This window comes from Procambarus clarkii, chromosome 55 (assembly GCF_040958095.1).
Source record: "Procambarus clarkii isolate CNS0578487 chromosome 55, FALCON_Pclarkii_2.0, whole genome shotgun sequence".
Lineage (NCBI taxonomy): Eukaryota > Metazoa > Arthropoda > Malacostraca > Decapoda > Cambaridae > Procambarus > Procambarus clarkii.
The window spans coordinates 22,446,709-22,466,009 of record NC_091204.1 but is presented as its reverse complement, the minus strand read 5'-3'; the positions used below and the strand labels follow the sequence as shown (position 1 = coordinate 22,466,009).

Genomic DNA, 19,301 nt, shown 5'->3' with positions numbered 1-19,301 from the left:
GTCTGGGGTTCGAGTCCCCGACAGGTGGTAGTACAGCGGTATCTGCTCTAATTCTTTCCGCCTCATTTTTGAGTCTTTGCTCTTCCACTTTAGCATTTTGCTCTAACAATTTTGCCTCTTGTTCTGCTACTCCAGCCTTTTGATCTGCCAGTCTTAACTGGGCTAGTTGTAATTCTAACTCCATATTCCTACTAGCTACACTTTCAGCTAGACTGGCCTGGCATAAAATAGTATCACTTGCCAATAGGCCCTGGTCTATGCAATTCTGTAAAATTTAATTGGTTATGACACACTTTTTATTAGTTTCATTTAAGTCGAGGAATAATTCCTTGCCTAACAATACTAGGTTAGCTTTGGTAAGCTTCTTAATCTCCACTACTGAAGGTGCCTTTGCCAGTTCCTGCAACATAGCCTCCATCACTAATTATTTTAGCTCTTAGCTAAAGAAAAATAAAAAAATAGAAATTGGAAAAAAAAAATTTGCATGGCCCCTATCACAAGACTACACTTGCCTCAATCGTGAAGTGATCCAGCTGGGTGTTCAGTCAGTGCAAGATGTATCCTTTCCTAGTTGAGAAAGACTCTAGGCTACCACACAACCGTTCTGCGAAAAACAAGAATTTTAGTTTTGGCACTCAAAAATTAAATTTTTTACAATGAAAAAGTTTCTCCCCGTCAGGCCAACCACTTGTTATGAAAATGTTACTTGTTATGGGGAGTATGGAGTATTAATGAGAAGGGCCAACAGCTAGAATCAAGATGTATCAAGAACAGTGGGGTAGATAGGCCCAGCCCCCAAGGAACATAAGTTCCTGTTAATGCTTCAAGGTTTTAGAAACAGATCTGTTTTCAAGGATACAATCATCTACACCACTACAACAGGAGTAATGGATACACCTCAAAAACTAACTTATCTATTAAACCCTCAAACAACCCCCATATACATTACTTTAATAACAGTAACTACTTTACCACACTATCTTACGTTAAAAGCCTTGGTCCACATAGGCAGGATACAAGGTTTTCCAATTAGAACAAGCTAGGGTAAAGTCTACTTGAAAAGAACTCGAAGGCTTGAAGCAGCTTGGGATAGTTAAGCCCCACGTGGTACACTAGTCACAACACAAACACTTAGTGAGGCCCAAAACACTGGCTTATACTACACACTACTTAATAATTAATACACGCGCCTAGCTAGTAGCACGGTTACACAGGGTTATATTTAACTTAGCGATAAACGGTAGACTAAGGTAAGGGAAGGGGAGAATGAGGAGGAGAATGGAGACAGAGCCACACAAGGAAGATGTTGCCACAAGCCAGCCAACCCAGAGAAGAGCGCACGCCAGAGCGTCCGGTCTCCCAGCTCCCAAGTTGTTGTTGTTGTTGCCAGGACGATAACCTAAATGATCATTCAGCTGCAATCAGTGCAAATCTTCACTGGTTTTCGTTACTCATTACTTTACTATTTCTAAGAATAGCTGATAACTAATTCACTATTTAATAATCAACAAGCTCAGAGTCTGAATGCTCTGTGAGAAACAAGATTCATCTTACGTCTGGTAAGGAAGATCGGAACAAAAGCGCATCAGCACTACTATCAAATATTGTAAAGTAATTATTTAGAGCTCAATTTAACCTATGGTTTCTAACTAAGGAACCCAGGGTCGTAACAGAGAGCATGAGAGAGAGAAAGCATTAGAGAGGGAGAGCATAAGAGTGGGAGAGCATGAGAGAGGGAGAGCATGAGAGTGGGAGAGCATGAGAGTGGGAGAGCATGCAAGAGGGAGAGCATGAGAGAGGGGGAGCATGAAAGTGGGGGAGCATGGGAGAGGGGGGAGCATGAGAGAGGGGGAGCATGAGAGAGGGGGGAGCATAAGAGAGGGAGAGCATGAGAGAGGGGGAGCTTGAGAGAGGGGGAGCATGAGAGAGGGAGAGCATGAGAGAGGGAGAGCATGTGGAAGGGGGAGCACGAGGGAGGGTGAGCATGAGGGAGGGGGAGCATGAGGGAGGGGGAGCATGAGGGAGGGGGAGCATGAGGGAGAGGGAGCAGGAGAGATAGAGAGCAGGAGAGAAGAAGAGCATGAGAGAAGGGGGGAGCATGAGATAGGGAGAGCATAAGAGAGAAAAAGAGCATGAGAGAGGGAGAGCATGAGGGAGGGAGAGCATGAGAGGGAGATCATGAGAGAGGGAGAGCATGAGAGAGGGAGAGCATGTGGAAGGGGGAGCACGAGGGAGGGTGAGCATGAGGGAGGGGGAGCATGAGGGAGGGGGAGCATGAGGGAGGGGGGAGCATGAGGGAGAGGGAGCAGGAGAGAGGGAGAGCAGGAGAGAGGGGGAGCATGAGAGAAGGGGGGAGCATGAGATAGGGAGAGCATGCGAGAGAAAAAGAGCATGAGAGAGGGAGATCATGCAAGAGGGAGAGCATGAGAGAGGGAGAGCATGAGAGAGGGAGAGCATGAGAGAGGGAGAACATGAGGGAGGGAGAGCAAGAGAGAGGGAGAGCATGAGAGAGGGAGAGCAGTAGTAAGACACTTATATGATTTAACATTAAAGGAAAAAAGGATTGTCTCAAAATGAGTGATGCACTTAAAATAGCTGCATATTTGACATTTATTTTTTGGTAAATTACCATTCGTTTCATTAATTTAATTATAAATTAAATCTAGTAATTACCTAAGTGTAGTTATCTAAGTGTAGTTACAGGATGAAAGCTAAGCTCGTGGTGTCCCGTTTTCCCAGCACTCTTTGTCGTATAACGCTTTGAAACTAATGACGGTTTTGGCCTCTACCACATTCTCACTTGACTTGTTCTAACAGCAACTTCTCACTTGACTTGTTCTAACAGCACCTTCTCCTTATCTTGTTCTAACAGCAACTTCTCACTTGACTTGTTCTAACAGCAACATCACACTTGACTTGTTCTAATAGCACCTTCTCCTTAACTTGTTCTAACACCAACTTCTCACTTGACTTGTTCTAACAGCACCTTCTCCTTATCTTGTTCTAACAGCAACTTCACACTTAACTTGTTCTAACACCAACTTCTCACTTGACTTGTTCTAACAGCAACTTCTCACTTGACTTGTTCTAACAGCACCTTCTCCTTAACTTGTTCTAACACCAACTTCTCACTTGACTTGTTCTAACAGCAACTTCTCACTTGACTTGTTCTAATAGCACCTTCTCCTTAACTTGTTCTAACACCAACTTCTCACTTGACTTGTTCTAACAGCAACTTCTCACTTGACTTGTTCTAATAGCACCTTCTCCTTAACTTGTTCTAACACCAACTTCTCACTTGACTTGTTCTAACAGCACCTTCTCCTTAACTTGTTCTAACACCAACTTCTCACTTAACTTGTTCTAACAGCACCTTCTCACTTAACTTGTTTGTGAAGGTAATTTTCTTATATTTCATCGGCAGCTTTGTTTAATTAGCCTGTGACCTCTTGTTCTTGATGTTTCAGGTCTCAGAAATTCTTCCTTATCAATTTTGTTTTATTCCCGTTGCTGTTTTGTTTGCAATAATTATATCACCTCTTTTCATTCTGTTTTCTAGTTTTGGCATATATAATGCCTTTAACCTTTTCTCGTAGCTCTTGACTTTTCAAGAATTATGCACTTCTCTGTAGAGCTACGCGCTTCTCTGAACTACATGCTTTTCCTCACTTGTCAAATGAACCAATACCTGTGCAGGTTACTCTATTGGCGTGATCCTGTATCCTTGGGAAGAAATGTTATCTTTATTAGAGCATATAGAATTAGTGTAGAACCTCTGGGATGGGCAATTCTTTGGTTATAATTTATGTGGAATTAACAGACACATTGAATTGCCAGTCATGAACATTCTGACAATTTGGGGCAATTATATTTGTCTTAATATATTTGCTGCATATTTAGTTGACATTCTCTACTCCTTTTCCAGTTTGTTGATGTGATTCTTATGATATGGGCACCATACAACCACTGCATATTCATAATCATACTCACTGCATAACTTTGGTCTCACAAAGGTCGTGAACAACGTCTTTAGTATTTCACCAATCATGCATTGAAAACAAATTCTGAAATTGGAATGTATATCATTCGCTCCCACACACTTCTCTTTATGTGGTTCTTAGATGATAGTTTTCTATCTAGAAACACCCCCTGGATATCTTTTTTTTTTTTTTAGAAAATTATGAGTTTTTTAAAGCATTTTAACATAACATTTTAACATTTTGTAGGTTGTGTGTGATCTATTTTCTCCTACTCCATATTCCATGGTATGGCATGGCATTTATCACATTAAATTCCATTTGCAAAGTGGTACTCTATGCACTAATTTCATCCAGGTCTTCATGAAGACCAAGATAATCGTCTAAGTTTGTTACCTTCCCTAGTATCTTAGCATCATCAGCAAACATGTTCAAATAATTCCATATTCCTTCTGGTAGGTCGTTTATGTAGTAGTAGGAATCCTTCAGTCTCGGGAGACTATGGAGTTGCGCTCTGGTTGTTAATCCTGGTGCAGCGTCTGATGTGACTGAAGAGGCCAATCCGCGAATGGCAGTCCACCCCACACTGAGCACAAACGAAGTCCGATTCTGGTCTGTCTTTCTGGCTACCGGCTATCCTGCTCTGTCTCTTTGACTCCGATTTCTTGGCAAGTGACTCCTCGAACTTGGAGAGATCTTTCTGAACAAACAGCCCCTAGACAGAACGGTCTGCGGCCAGTGTTTTCCACGTAGCAAGATCGACGTCCATGGCTTTCAGGTCCCTCTTGCATACGTCTTTGTACCGCAGCTGGGGTTTACCTGTTGGACGCTTTCCCTGCATCAGCTCTCCATACAGGAGATCCTTGGGGGGTCCTGCCGTCGCCCATTCGCACAACGTGCCCAAGCATGTGCATTCGTCTAAGCTTCAGCATTGTGTACTTACTGGTGATTCTAGCTCTCCCCAGGACGTTGTTGTTTGTCACCTTGTCCTGTCAGGTGATGTCCAAGATGTGTTGGTGGCAGCTTATGTGGTAGGTATTCAGCTGTCCTTCCTGACGGACACAAAGTGTCCAAGACTCACTGCCATATAGGAGAGTGTTCAGGACGCAGGCTCTGTAAACCTAGATCTTTGTATACTCAGTCAGCTTATTGTTGGTCCACACTCTCTTTATCAGTCTGGACATGGTGGTAGATGCCTTACCAATGCGTTTGCTTAGCTCCGTATCAAGAGCGAGAGCGTCAGAGTTTGTGGAGCCCAGGTACACCAAGTCGTGAACGACTTCCAGTTTGTAATCGGAGATGCCGATGTCAGGTGGGGAGTCCACTCCTTGTTCCATGACCTGTGTTTTCTTCCGGCTAATGACGGCTGATCCGAAAGCCTAACGGGCTTCGCTGCAGCGGGTCATGAGCCGTTAGAGGTCTTCGGCTGAGTGGGCAGTGACTGCTGCGTGGTCGGCAAAAAGGAAATCGTGCAGACACCTCAGCCGAACAACATAAACATCGTTTATGTAGACAATGAATATTACCCCTGTCAGAACTGAACCCTGTGGTACTTCACTCTTGACATTTCTCTAGTCAGATAAGAAGCCTCCATGTCACTCCTCCAGATGTAGGCATCCATCAGTCATAGGAGTCTATGGGGGTTGCACTCTGGTTGTCGGTCTGGAATGGCCTCTCCAGAGCGCAAAGCCAGGGTAGGTTGATATGGAGGAGAGGCTGTCACCCAAGCAGCAGGTCCTCCAGTATGTTCCAGTTTACATAACAACTCTTATGTGGGATTCTGTCGAAATCCTTTTTTAGGTCCAGATAAATGCATTCATCTCAACCATTCCTGTAAATTCTCTGTGGCCCTATCATAGAAACTATGAAAATTCGTTACACATTCAGGATTTTCCAGATGGTAACCATACTATCTGTTATTATATAATTTTTATCCAGGTGTTCTACCCATTTGGTTTTAATAATATTTTCCAGTATATTACTTATTACACTTGTCAGTGATACAGGTCTGTAATTAAGTGGGTTTTCCTGCTGCCACTTGTGTAGATTGGAACTATTTTAGCATGTGTCCATGTCTACCAGGGCTTCTGCACACAGGGATGCCTGAAAATTCAATGGAAGTGGTTTTTCAGGAACCGTGAAAAATCAATTGTATAAACTCGGTGCGAGTTTATATTTTCATTATATACTATATATTTCGTTAATCACAAAAAAATTCTATTACATAAACTTCATCGAAGGTATAATACAACTATATCATATCATGACAATATAGACAGTACCACTTATAAATTAAGAACAAACGAAATATATATGAGGAATTGCTATGTTCCTAAAAATCCTAATCTTGTTATCAATAGTGTTATAGAAGTGCTGTATGATCTCAAGGGTGTTGTATACAAGGTTTTCGAGGTGCAGTATACTGTGATCTCAAGGTGTTGCATACAATGTTCTCAAGGTACTGTATACAATGTTCTCAAGGTGCTGCATACAATATTCTCAAGGTGCTGTATACAGTGTTCTCAAGGTGACGAATACAAAATTCTTAAGGTGCTGTTTTCAATGTTCTCAAGATGCTTTATACAATGTTCTCAAGATGACCTGACCAGTCTCCGTGGTCTAGGGGTAAGACACTCGCCTGGCGTTCCGCGAGCGCTTTGTCATGGGTTCGTATCCTGGCCGGGGAGGATTTACTGGGCGTAAATCCTTAACTGTAGCCTCTGTTTAACTCAACAGTAAAATGGGTACCTGGTTGTAAAAACTATTCTTCGCGGCGGGGATCGTATTCCAGGACCTGCCCGAAAGGCTACGCGTACTAGTGGCTGTACAAGAATGTAATAACTCTTGTATATCTCTCTCTCAATATATATATATATATATATATATATATATATATATATATATATATATATATATATATATATATATATATATATATATTAGTATATTTTGGTAGCAGTCTTTCCTGTAGACATATATTATTAAATATGACCGAAAAAGTAAGATTAATAATTCTAACACGAATTTTCTCAATCTTTCGTACATTTCTTTTCACTGTTGGATGTAAATCAAAAATCAATTCTCCAAAATTCATTTTTATTTCTAGTCTAAATAAAAATGAATTTTGGAGAATTGATTTTTGATTTACCTCCAACAGTGAAAAGAAATGTACGAAAGATTGAGAAAATTCGTGTTAGAATTATTAATCTTACTTTTTCGGTCATATTTAATAATATATATATATATATATATATATATATATATATATATATATATATATATATATATATATATATATATATATATATATATATACAATGTTCTCAAGGAGGCTGTATATATTGTTCTTAAGGTGCTGTATTCAATGTTCTCAAGGTGTGGCATTCAATGTTCTCTTTGTGCTGTATACAATGTTCTCAGGAACTGTATACAATGTTCTGAAGGTACTGTGTACAATATTCTCAATGTGCTGTATACAATGTTCTCAAGGTGCTGTATACAATGTTCTCAAGGTGCTGTATGCAATGTTCTCAAGGTGCTGTATACAATGTTCTCAAGGTGCTGTATACAATGTTCTCAAGGTGCTGTATACAATGTTCTCAAGGTGCTGTAAACAATGTTCTCAAGGTGCTGTATACAATATTCTCAAGGTGATATATACAATGTTCTCAAGGTGTTGTATTCAATATTCTCAAGGTGCAGTATACAATGTTCTCAAGGTACTGTATACAATGTTCTTAAGGTGGTGTATATAACGTTCTCAAGGTGAGATGTTCAATGTTCTCAATGTGCTGTATAGAATGTTCTCAAGGTGTTGTATAGAATTCTCTCATGGAGCTGTTTTCAATGTTCTCAAGAACTGAAGATCATACTGAAGATTTGGGTATACCCTATTTCCCAGAACTCCATTCCCCATCTCCCCAGCCCCAGACCCGTGAACGCACCAATCCAATCCAAGACTATAAAGCTTGTCAGACTGGGGAATTTATGGGGTACACACGTCGTTGAGTTTCACAGGAGTCGGCGGGACAGTCGGCCGGTCTAGGGGTAGATGTCCGGGTGTTACTAAGGGATTGGTTTCCTTAGCCCAGTTCCCAGAAGTTGGTAGTCTGGTGAAATTTCCTTCTTCAGTGTTCTGAAGAAGGAAATACCATAACCTATAGTTGCAAAGGTGGTCGAGGCGTCCTGCTACCCTGCCCTTGTACTCCCAGTAGTTGTTGTGGATTATGGAGTTATGCTGTCTGTCTTCCTTGGAAAGTACGCGGCCACATATCGAGGGAATTATGTAATTTCTGGGTAAGACCGGGAATTACGACGGGATTGAGTTTGCTAAACCGAGGTATGGTGGTGGAGGAAGCGGTGTCTGTCATTTTCTGGATTTCCTCATGCCAGACGAGACAGTCAGGTGAGATCGCCGAATGTGGGCCATTGCAGAGCAGGCAGTGTCTGTAGGAGGATGTGCAGTTCATGTAGTGGTGCTCCTAGGCGCAGAGGCTGCATCTCTGCGCTCGCTCGATGCACTTGCTGGTTTAGTGGGAGTACTGGAAGCACTTGAAGCACTGCCGGAGTTCCGTGAAGTATTCCTTGATCACTTGGGTGAGTGGTGTGTGATACCTGCGCTCCTTAGTCTGTGGCGTGTGTCGATGTGATGGCCGCGGTGAAGGTCACCTTCAGCGTTGCTATGCGGTTGACTTTGGTATTGGATATGGTCTTGACTGCTACCGATGTCTGCGTCGGATTCTGGTTGTTAATGATGGCGAGGATGCCGTCGTCGTCGCGGTCGGTGATCCTTATGCTGAAATTCCTGGCGAACACGGTCCTGTCCACCAGGTAGCGTCGTGGTGGTGCGAGGGTGATGCCAGCGTCTTGCAGGGCCGTCGTGGCGGTGGTGGTGAGTATCTTCTCAAGGTCTTAACCGTTGGAAAAGAGCAGGTGAACACCCTCTCTTGTCTCCAGGATGTCAGCCGGTGAGACGGCGGAGGAGGAGATTTGTATTAAAATCTCGGCGGTGGAGAGAACGAGGTTCTCCGGGAGGTGAACCTTGACCCTGTGCAACATGGTGTAGGTGGGTCCTGGACCATAGGAGCTTGGGTCGGCAGCTTAAGATGGATATTTGGAGTGAATGTGAAGGAGAAAGAAGACTCCATCTGATTGATGAAGATTAAGCCACCCATGAAGTGACTCAGGCATGAATAAGTGGTAGATTTTTTTTCGGGGAGGTGGGGGGGTGCTGAATTTAAATCTTGTGCTGCGATCGAAGTAAACCCCTTCTGGTATGCATATATATCGTCGCATACATTAATACATGCAAATTTCATCAAGATAAATCTTCTACTATTTAGTTCATCCATTTTCATTTATTTGAAATTTTTTTGAAGAAAAATAATTCAATAAAACTATTATAATTCTATAGAGCGCTTTCCATTTTGAAATTCAACCTTTATCAACCAATTGATATCAACCATTTTTATCAAGGTCCAAGTACAAGGCGGTGGATTTTGACTCATCATTAGTCGACTACACTTATTTTGGTGTAAAATCTATATAAGAGTGACAATGTTTATCTGTACAATAGAATATTCTAACCATTGTTCTGTAATATGTTTTCCCATAACACTGTGCCTCTATCCAATTAAATTTTTTTACCAGTGTAATGTTCGCATATCATTTACTCTCAAAGGTAAACGTTTGTGTTTTTGTGTTCAACAGGAAGTAAGGACGGTGGTGCCAAACTATTACAAAGAGAATGATGCAGTTGTGTTCATCTATCGTGTTGTGAGAGACTAGGTTCCTGCCAGCAGCTGCTACGTATACTCTCACCATCACCCAGGATGTGACAAGGTGATGGTGAGAGTTGGTGAGATGGTGAGGTGATGGTGACGTCACAGCCAGCAGCTGTGACGTCTACTCTCACCATCACCCAAGATATGCTCACCTCAACCATCAATTTCTCCTTCAAAAAACAAAGAAAACAATAATACTACAGTTACCGTTTACACCTAAGCAAACTGTCATATATTGATCCAGATTACGCTGGAAGCTGTCCAACGAGCATACCGCTGATATACTATTCGGCAGACTTCCTAAATCAAAACTTTGTTAAGTTAAATTAAACCCCCATTGTTTCACATTCTGGTTTACCTTTATATTATTTACACTATAAATATCACCTTTGTAGCTCATCAACCACTTGAATACTTCACTGATGTCACTCCTTGATTTTCTTACTTACAAATGTAAATGGTTTCTGTTTTCCTTATTTATGTGGGAAATTTGTTCTGCTCGGGATTATCTTATTATAAGATGATCCTTATTTTTATTATCATAAGGAATATTATATTATTAGTTGAAAGAATGTTGATAAAAGTTGATAAAATTATAAGTTGAAAGAAAAAGTAACTTTTTTGTTCAACTCCTTTAATTGAAATTTTGTCCTTCTTATACCGTGATGCCCTAAATTGAATGGCATAATCCTAGTAGTGCCTAACATGGGTGAGATAATCCAAGTAGGGCCTATCATGGGTGAGATAATCCTAGAAGTGGCTATCATGGGTGAGATAATCCAAGTAGTGGCTATCATGGATGAGATAATCCTAGAAGTGCCTAACATGGGTGAGATAATCCTAGTAGTACCTATCACGGATGAGATAATCCTAGTAGTGGCTATCACGGGTGAGATAATCCTAGTAGTGCCTATCATGGGTGAGATAATCCTAGTAGTTCCTATCAAGGATGAGATAATCCTAGTAGTGCCTATCATGGGTGAGATAATCCAATAATGCCTATCATGGATGAGATAATCCTAGTAGTGCTTATCATGGATGAGATAATCCTAGTAGTGCTTATCATGGGTGAGATAATCCTAGTAGTGCTTATCATGGGTGAGATAATCCTAGTAGTGCTTATCATGGGTGAGATAATCCTAGTAGTGCTTATCATGGGTGAGATAATCCTAGTAGTGCTTATCATGGGTGAGATAATCCTAGTAGTGCTTATCATGGGTGAGATAATCCTAGTAGTGCTTATCATGGGTGAGATAAGTCTGAAGAATCCCAGCATAATGTTGCTATATCTCAAGTACTTAAGCACTATTTGGTTGGTCCAAGAGTTCCAATAACAAAAGCGCCGTGATCACTGTCATAAAATTAACTCGCGATGTTAACTTTATTGAATTAATACAATTTTTCTATTTTTATTTCCTACGTTAAGAGCTCTGTATTTGTTGGCTGTAAGTTTCAGTTACTGACTTTTAACAACTGCAAGAGTCACTTTGTCACTTTGAAGCAATGCACTCTCAATAAAATTTAAGATATTGCCTATTTTTTAATCATCTGGAAATTTACTGATGTCGTCAGTAACCCCAACACTTAAATCGTTGATATAGATAATGAAGAGAAAAGTTCACTAGAGAGATGCCTTGGGCGTTATATTGATAATATTTTATACAACTTCTTTTTTTCCATTTATATTGACCCCTTTGCTATATATGCAATAAACATTCCCTTATCCAGTTTAATTCTTCCCTTCCCTTACTATGGTACTAGTTTATAAAACAGTCACTCATGAGGTAGGCTTTACTGTATTATATATACTTTAATTATCAGTCATTTCTAATATGCATGAAAATAAAGAGAGCAGCCATGTTAACCAAGACTGACCCCAGGTGAACACATGTTGTGATTCCCTTATCAGTGTTCCTCAAAACTAACCTCAATACTATTTTCAGTTATTAGTGCAAGCAACTTCCCTACTATGGACCTTTAACTAACTGGTCGATAGGTGGTGGATGTGATCTATATCCAACTATACCAGAACTGTCACCACGTTGTTAGTGGCCAGGTCAGAGACCGGGCCGCAGGGACCGTGACCCCCGGAATCCTAGGCGTCACGTTTGCAACCCTCCATGATTCAGGCGTTCTGCCTTCCTCTAGTGACTTATTAATACTTGATTGGGCATACTAAGCTTATCTCTGACTTTTTCTGAATGCTGATAAATATTCTAACTGGGACTGGAGTTCATGTTTTTCTTGTGGGCTTAAAAATATCCTGAGTTATGCCTAACTTTGTCAGTTATATCTTATTGGTTTATAGATATCCTGAGTTTGCAAGTTATATCTTTTTCAATGCATCTGTAAATTTATTGAATTAGATTTTCCACTGTAAAGATTAAAATAAAACAATAATAATTTATTTTTGCCTCTATTACACCTTTTTGATATCTCTGGCTATAATTTATTTTAGGAAACGTTTCTGGTTTTTAATCCATTTATATAAAGCTCTCATCTACACATTTAGAGAGTTTAGTACAAAATTTATAAATTAATGTTCTTTATCACTTGATTTAACTTATCTAGTTGGAACAGTAGGCTCCTGCATATAATATATAATGCAGGTACAAATGATGTATGTAACATCTAGTGAATGGAATAATGTGGTGAGAGGTTGAGTGTGCCCAGGTGACCTCGCCAAAATCCTGCCCCAGTCGTATGTAATCAGCTCAACGAAAATCTTGAACGCCAACGGATTTTGTATAATGTAAGTCGTGCAATGTGTCAAAAGATCATCAAATACAATTTCATCGTAATCACACGATGAAATTCATGTAAACAACTATTATTCCCACCATCACCAGGGTGTTGTGTTATCAAGCACTATTCCCAGCATCACCAGAGTGTGGTGATATCAACCATTATTCCCACCATCACCAGGGTGTTGTGTTATTAAGCACTATTCCCAGCATCACCAGGGTGTTGTGTTATCAAGCACTATTCCCAGCATCACCAGGGTGTTGTGTTATTAAGCACTATTCCCAGCATCACCAGGGTGTTGTGTTATCAAGCACTATTCCCAGCATCACTAGGGTGTTGTGTTATCAAGCACTATTCCCAGCATCACTAGGGTGTTGTGTTATCAAGCACTATTCCCAGCATCACCAGAGTGTGGTGTTATCAAGCACTATTCCCAGCGTCACTAGGGTGTTGTGTTATCAAGCACTATTCCCAGCATCACCAGGGTGTTGTGTTATCAAGCACTATTCCCAGCGTCACTAGGGTGTGGTGTTATCAACCATTATTCCCACCATCACCAGGGTGTTGTGTTATCAAGCACTATTCCCAGCATCACTAGGGTGTGGTGTTATCAACCATTATTCCCAGCATCACTAGGGTGTGGTGTTATCAACTAATATTCCCAGCATCACCAGGGTGTGGTGTTATCAACCATTATTCCCAGCATCACCAGGGTGTGGTGTTATCAACCATTATTCCCAGCATCACCAGGGTGTGGTGTTATCAACCAATATTCCTAGCATCACTAGGGTGTTGTGTTATTAAGCACTATTCCAGCATCACCAGGGTGTGGTATCAGTTATTATTCTCAGCATCACTAGGGTGTGGTGTTATCAACCAATATTCCCAGCATCACCAGGGTGTGGTGATGCTGACCTCTGGGTATGGTTCCTCTGTTGTTGCACTTGTAAAATAGATATAAAGGCAGCCTTGCCAAATACAATGTGTCTAGGGTAAATGAGTCAACTTCTTTAACAAGAGCAATGTACTTAAGATAGGGGTAACAAAGGAACATCAAACATATAACTGAAATACAGATAACTAGGAATCACCAGAATATATATAACAATATACATATCATGAGGTAAATAACTCCCATGTGCCCTCTCACTTGATTAAATCTTAAAAGAATAGATGGAAATACTTAATGTAAATCTACCAGATACGTTGCTATGTTAATTAACCAAAAACAAGCTCCACAAACTTATCTACTAAATCACAGGTCTTCTCCAGCCAGCTCAAACCACGTGATTAACTTGGTTAGACGCCTTCCATAGTGGTGTCTACATAGTACCAACTGAATACATACATGAATACTCTCAGATACTCTGCTATCTGAGAGTAATACTTATGAACATATTTATAAATACACTAATATGCATATAACACTGTTAAAGTGTAGTTAAATGAATTGTTCATTCAAGAAACAGGAATATTTACAGAGGTGAATCAGTGACTCTATGTTGAATACACTCCACGTTTCATTGGAACATTCATATATAGTAAACCCCAATGAGATGGCACTGTCTTCCCCCATCCCCATAATTAAACACACAATAAAAAATCCTACAAACACACTACAGCATGCTACAGTTAACTCAAACATAATTACTAAAAAACAAATGGTCATAATGTTGATTCTCAAATAGCTGATGAAAGAATAATGAAGATACATGTTTATCATGATAAATGTCAGAATCAAGTATTATTGATTCATAACATCCCTCCCTGTCCTTTAAGAAAAAATGAAATTGACTGAAGGTTAATTGCATTTTTTGACTACAGGTGAGTACAATACTGAATACTCATAAGCAAATCATAATTCTCAACACTGAACTTCGTAAGGACAACAGTATAATCTGAAACAATATAAAGAAGGTATATGACAATCGAAATACATTCAGAAACACATAAGCAACACCTGTGCACAACCTGTAAAAAATCACTAATATAATATTTAACAAGGTACAACTCCTTGCAAAAAAGGAACAATTTGAATCTTAGTTTCTGTAATGAGTTCATTAACTTCAATTCAAGAAATAACTAAATATGGAAATAATCCAAAGTTCAATAGTTTACATAAAATTCTTTATATGAAAACATTTGCAACTCACTGAGACGACTGTAAAATATACCTTTTCTTCATTACAGTCTGAAACATTGTTTCCCCTATTAGTGTATCTGTATCTGTACATCTTGGATTCTCAACACATTTATCTCTCCAGGGATCTTATTTTCCTTATTTCTTTCATTTATCTTATTTTGTTTACCTAAATACCTGAGGTAAATTCTCACTCTCTGCTCATCACAAAATTTTGCTCCTTCTATACTCATCACACTTAGCAAGATTCACACCCAATAATTCACATCTAAATAAATGGCAGTCTGAACAACAAAATCTAGTTTAGAAGTTTTCCCCTTAACTGGTTTCTCCCTTAACCCTGGTAGTAATCCAATAACACCACAATGCCCTCTTTATTAATAAGGAACAGGTTACAACACAACAGCACAACAAGGTAAAGTACTTACCCATCATCGTAAAATGCACTACTTTGTGTAAACAGATGATACAGATCCAACCAATACTTTTATCCTGTAGTACTTCAACAAGTAGATATAAGTTTCCTGGACCTGAATGCAGAGAACTCTGACCACTACAACTCGGTTTAGGATAACAAGTACACTTCCTGAGCTGGAACATCCTGGGTTGTATTAGTGGAAAGGTTTTCCAAGGGTTTCCACTCCTTTTCTGTAGAGTTAATTCACTAAGATGAATTGGCATAGATGAGGGGTGGTTGTGGGAATTCTCCTTGTGAATGGGGTTGATCTGGTAATAACCCTTCAGGAACCTCTGGTCACAACATTCTGAATCTTCTGTGAAACAAACAACCTTGGCCAAATGTCACTAAAAGTAGAAGAAACAGGGTTAGACCACTCCGACACATCCGAAACTTCTTCACTCTTGGAACCACCAACAATACAACAGGACTTAGAAGTTGACTTTTTATGCGTGTTGAAACAGACAAAAATCACAACAATAATGGCTATGATCACCTGTCATAACTGACTCAGGTGACAACCAATGTTGGACAAATCATTCAGTCTTTTCCCAACTCTGCAAGAACCATCAGAGTAATACAACATGAAACCTCCCAAACAAGGTAATAACATTACAAGAACAAGCTCACACCTCCTGATTGTGAACTTTATCACCAAACAATCCTTTATAGCTATCTTGACCTCCCATGTAAGTATCAGAACCACTCTGAAGCTTTGACCACACTTATGAACTTCACTCAGCAAGTGTTTCACCTCCTGGTGACATCAAACAATTAAGGAACAGTGTTAGGGGTCTTATCTCCTGGTAGATGAAAACCAGATTATCTGGGAACCACCCACGGACAACCTGTAACCCTACACACTCAACAAACCAAACATGTGGGGATATCCACGTTCCCACTCCAACTTGGAAGTCACATCTTTGACCTTGAACCGCTGCTTCAAATTCTGCCAAAATCCAACAACACCACTCCGACTCTGAGAATCAGTACAACACTTGAACTTAACTCAAGTTCTGGACATTGATAATACACAGTCCATTACTACAAGGGACAATGATTCCAGTGATACAAAAAAAGTTTGCAATAGAGCCCTCAGAACACTTTGACTCGCATTACACAATGTTAAACAATTCATCCACCTGGAACAAGAATAACTACCCACACCACACTGCAATTTAAGCTTAGAAAAAAATATTATCACTATTAGCTATTACCCAAAATTCGCCATATTGTCCTCCGATGACATAATCTAGAGATGCTTGGAGTACTGTCTCTTTACAATCACTAGACTTGCTAAGATGGGTCACTCCCTCACAGTCAACTGAAGAGGGAAGCTCAATAGGTCTCCATCTGCTTGACAGAAGCTGATCATCCAGCTGATCTCCCACACTCTCCAACAATGGATCTACATCACAGACTGTCTCCTTACTACTCTCAGATATCTTGGGGTCAGTGCTACTTAACTCAAACAAATTATGTTTGTTTGAGTTATATTCATACATTATATATAATTACTATATAATGCAATGACTCTAAATCTGGAGTGATTGGGCAAAAAACTGGGAACCTGAAATCCTTTTTCCAAACCATCTTGGTAAGCATAAATCAGGGGTCATGACTACCACTGACTTACTCTCGACACCTGGCTCAACCTCTGGAGCGAGCGGGCAAGTAACTGGTACACGGACTTCCTGTTCCGAACCGTCTACTTGGTTAGAATAAATCTGGGTCATAGTACCAGACTCACTCTCAACAACCAGGTTGGCCACAAATGAATCTTGAAAATCCACCTCCTACTTCACCTCTGTAGAAGTCCAGGTCTCTAGAACAATTAATTACCTTGTTAGTGACAGAACTGACAACTGGAACACTAATAGAACTCGATTCAGCACAGGTAGGGTAGATAACACCATCCACTGTATCTGGTGGTTCACTCACAGAACTGGATTCAGCACAGGCAAGGTAGATAGCACCATCCTCTGCATCTGGCTGTGCCGGCATACAACTAAGGTTAGTAAAGATAATAGGACACTGTCCCAATAACTTAATATAATAACCAACAATAACATCAATCCAAGGGATGGGCAGCTGCTCTCTAACTGCTACAGTGCACCAACCTGGTGTAATGGTTGACTCCAGGTGAATTTTAACTAATGGTACACGTTGCATATTACCTCAAACGTCCTGCAATAATGCCACTTCACCAGGGTCTTCTGTGCTAACATCAGCAAGCACACAGTGAGAAACTAGAAACTGGGAAGCACAAGTGTCCTGTAATAATTGCACTGGCTTCCAGCTTCTACTGGTACAAAGCATAAATGTATGATCTAAAGTCAGTCATCCAATTGGGCGAGACTGGAACAACATTAGAATTAATAGCCTGCAACCCCCGTGTCATAATCAGACCAGTAGGTCTCAACTCAGGGTGCAAGAAATAACATGAGTTAACCACATGACCTCTTCTCCGTCAATGTATGCAATATCTGCCAGTGGTCGGTCGTAACAGTCAAATCAACTGCAGGTTCAGATACTACATTATTTGAGGGTGACAACTCCATCTGCTTTTTCTCAAACTTTGGCTTTACAGGAGAAGAGTTCAGGGAAATAGGTGAGTCAGCTGGTCTGGTATGGAAAACATGAGATTTAGGAACATGATAATTACTCTTAGAATTATAAGTATTAACTTGTGGTCGAAAAGGCACCCTAGTGAGTAACTCATGTTCATCGGCTAGCTTGGCTAATTGAATAATGTCATTGGTCTGTTTCTGCTCAACTATGAACATGGCTAATTTATCTAGTAGACAACCTAAGATCTCTTCTGTCACTATGAGGTTTCTCAAAGCCTCAAAATCAGTAATTGAAAGTGCTTTTACCCCATCTATCAAAATGATTAAGTTTAACTCGTGCAAAATAAAAAATGGTCAGATCATGAGCTTTTTTTTAACCTCTAAAATTTTTTTAACCTCTAAAAAGTTTATGGGCCTCTGGGATCTGCTGGTATGCATTTAAGATGCTCTGTTGAACAAAATAGAAGTCACAAGAATTTTCGGCAGGAAGAGATGCAAAAACTTCCTAGGCTTTCCCCCTAAATTGTGCCTGCATGATGGCAACGCACTGATCCTCAGGCCAGTTCATAATAACTGCTAACTTCTGGAAATGCAAAAAGAATGTCTGGAGTCTCCTCATTGAATTGAGGTAAATCTAAATTTTTCCTAAACATTGAATGGTTATCAGTACTACCTGTATGATTATTAGTGTAACCATGCCGAGCCGGTCGGCCGGTCGGCCGGTCGGCCGAGCGGACAGCACGCTGGATTTGTGATCCTGTGGTCCTGGGTTCGATCCCAGGCGCCGGCGAGAAACAATGGGCAGAGTTTCTTTCACCCTATGCCCCTGTTACCTAGCAGTAAAATAGGTACCTGGGTGTTAGTCAGCTGTCACGGGCTGCTTCCTGGGGGTGGAGGCCTGGTCGAGGACCGGGCCGCGGGGACACTAAAAAGCCCCGAAATCATCTCAAGATAACCTCAAGATGCCCTGCTGCAATTCTCTTCTCCTCTAAACTCTTACTATTTTGTGCTATATTCTGTTGAATTTCTAGCTGCTTAGTTTGCTGCTCTGCTTGTTGCCTCCTAACTTCCTCTAGTTGCAACTGAGCCTTAAGCCTTCTGTTCAGTGCTTCTAGTTCCACTTGTTGCTGTTTGCTATGAGCTTCCAACTCCAACTGTTTTTTTGAGCTTCCAGCATCTGGTGCTGAGTCTCCAACTTTAACTGTTTTTGTCGATTCTTCATCTCCAGCCTCTGCTTCTCTGCTTCTAATCTAGCCATCTTCAGTTAAGATTCCATCTCTAACTCCAGAATTGTCACCTGGTTACTTGACTCTACTTCTAAATCATCTAACCACTCTTCGTCGAGTTTCTCCCTCTCCACCAAGTGGGTGACAATTGCGCTTACTAACTGAGCCTTTAACATTCTCTTGGAAACTGTCAGATTTAATTTTTCAGCCATGTACAACAACCTAGACTTCATCAAGTCTTTAATTTCATCAAAGTTTTTCTACTCCACCAGCACAGCAACTTGTTCCTTCAGGGTAAGCTTAATTAGCACAACTAGCAATTACAGCAACACTGAAGTTTTGCTTGGCCCCTAGCACAAGTTGTACACTTACCTCAATCCGTGAGGCGTTGAAAACTTCCACA

General features: G+C 40.5%; 2 protein-coding genes across 3 annotated transcripts in view; one reads left to right on the top strand and one right to left on the bottom strand.

Moving 5' to 3' along the window:
• Positions 1–12,167, top strand: part of LOC123756277 (methyltransferase-like protein 27) — a 262,560-nt gene extending 250,393 nt beyond the window's left edge. For both annotated transcript variants that reach the window (XM_069305544.1, XM_069305546.1), the window contains exon 8: positions 9,687–12,167. In XM_069305544.1, coding sequence (XP_069161645.1) covers positions 9,687–9,764 — 78 coding nt within the window. In that variant the 3' untranslated portion in view covers positions 9,765–12,167. The remainder of the gene's footprint in view (positions 1–9,686) is intronic.
• Positions 12,168–13,511: 1,344 nt separating this feature from the next.
• LOC123751325 (methyltransferase-like protein 27) overlaps positions 13,512–19,301 on the bottom strand; it is a 233,598-nt gene continuing 227,808 nt past the window's right edge. The window contains exon 8 of the mRNA XM_069305541.1: positions 13,512–17,094. The gene's annotated coding sequence lies outside the window, so the exon portion shown is untranslated. The remainder of the gene's footprint in view (positions 17,095–19,301) is intronic.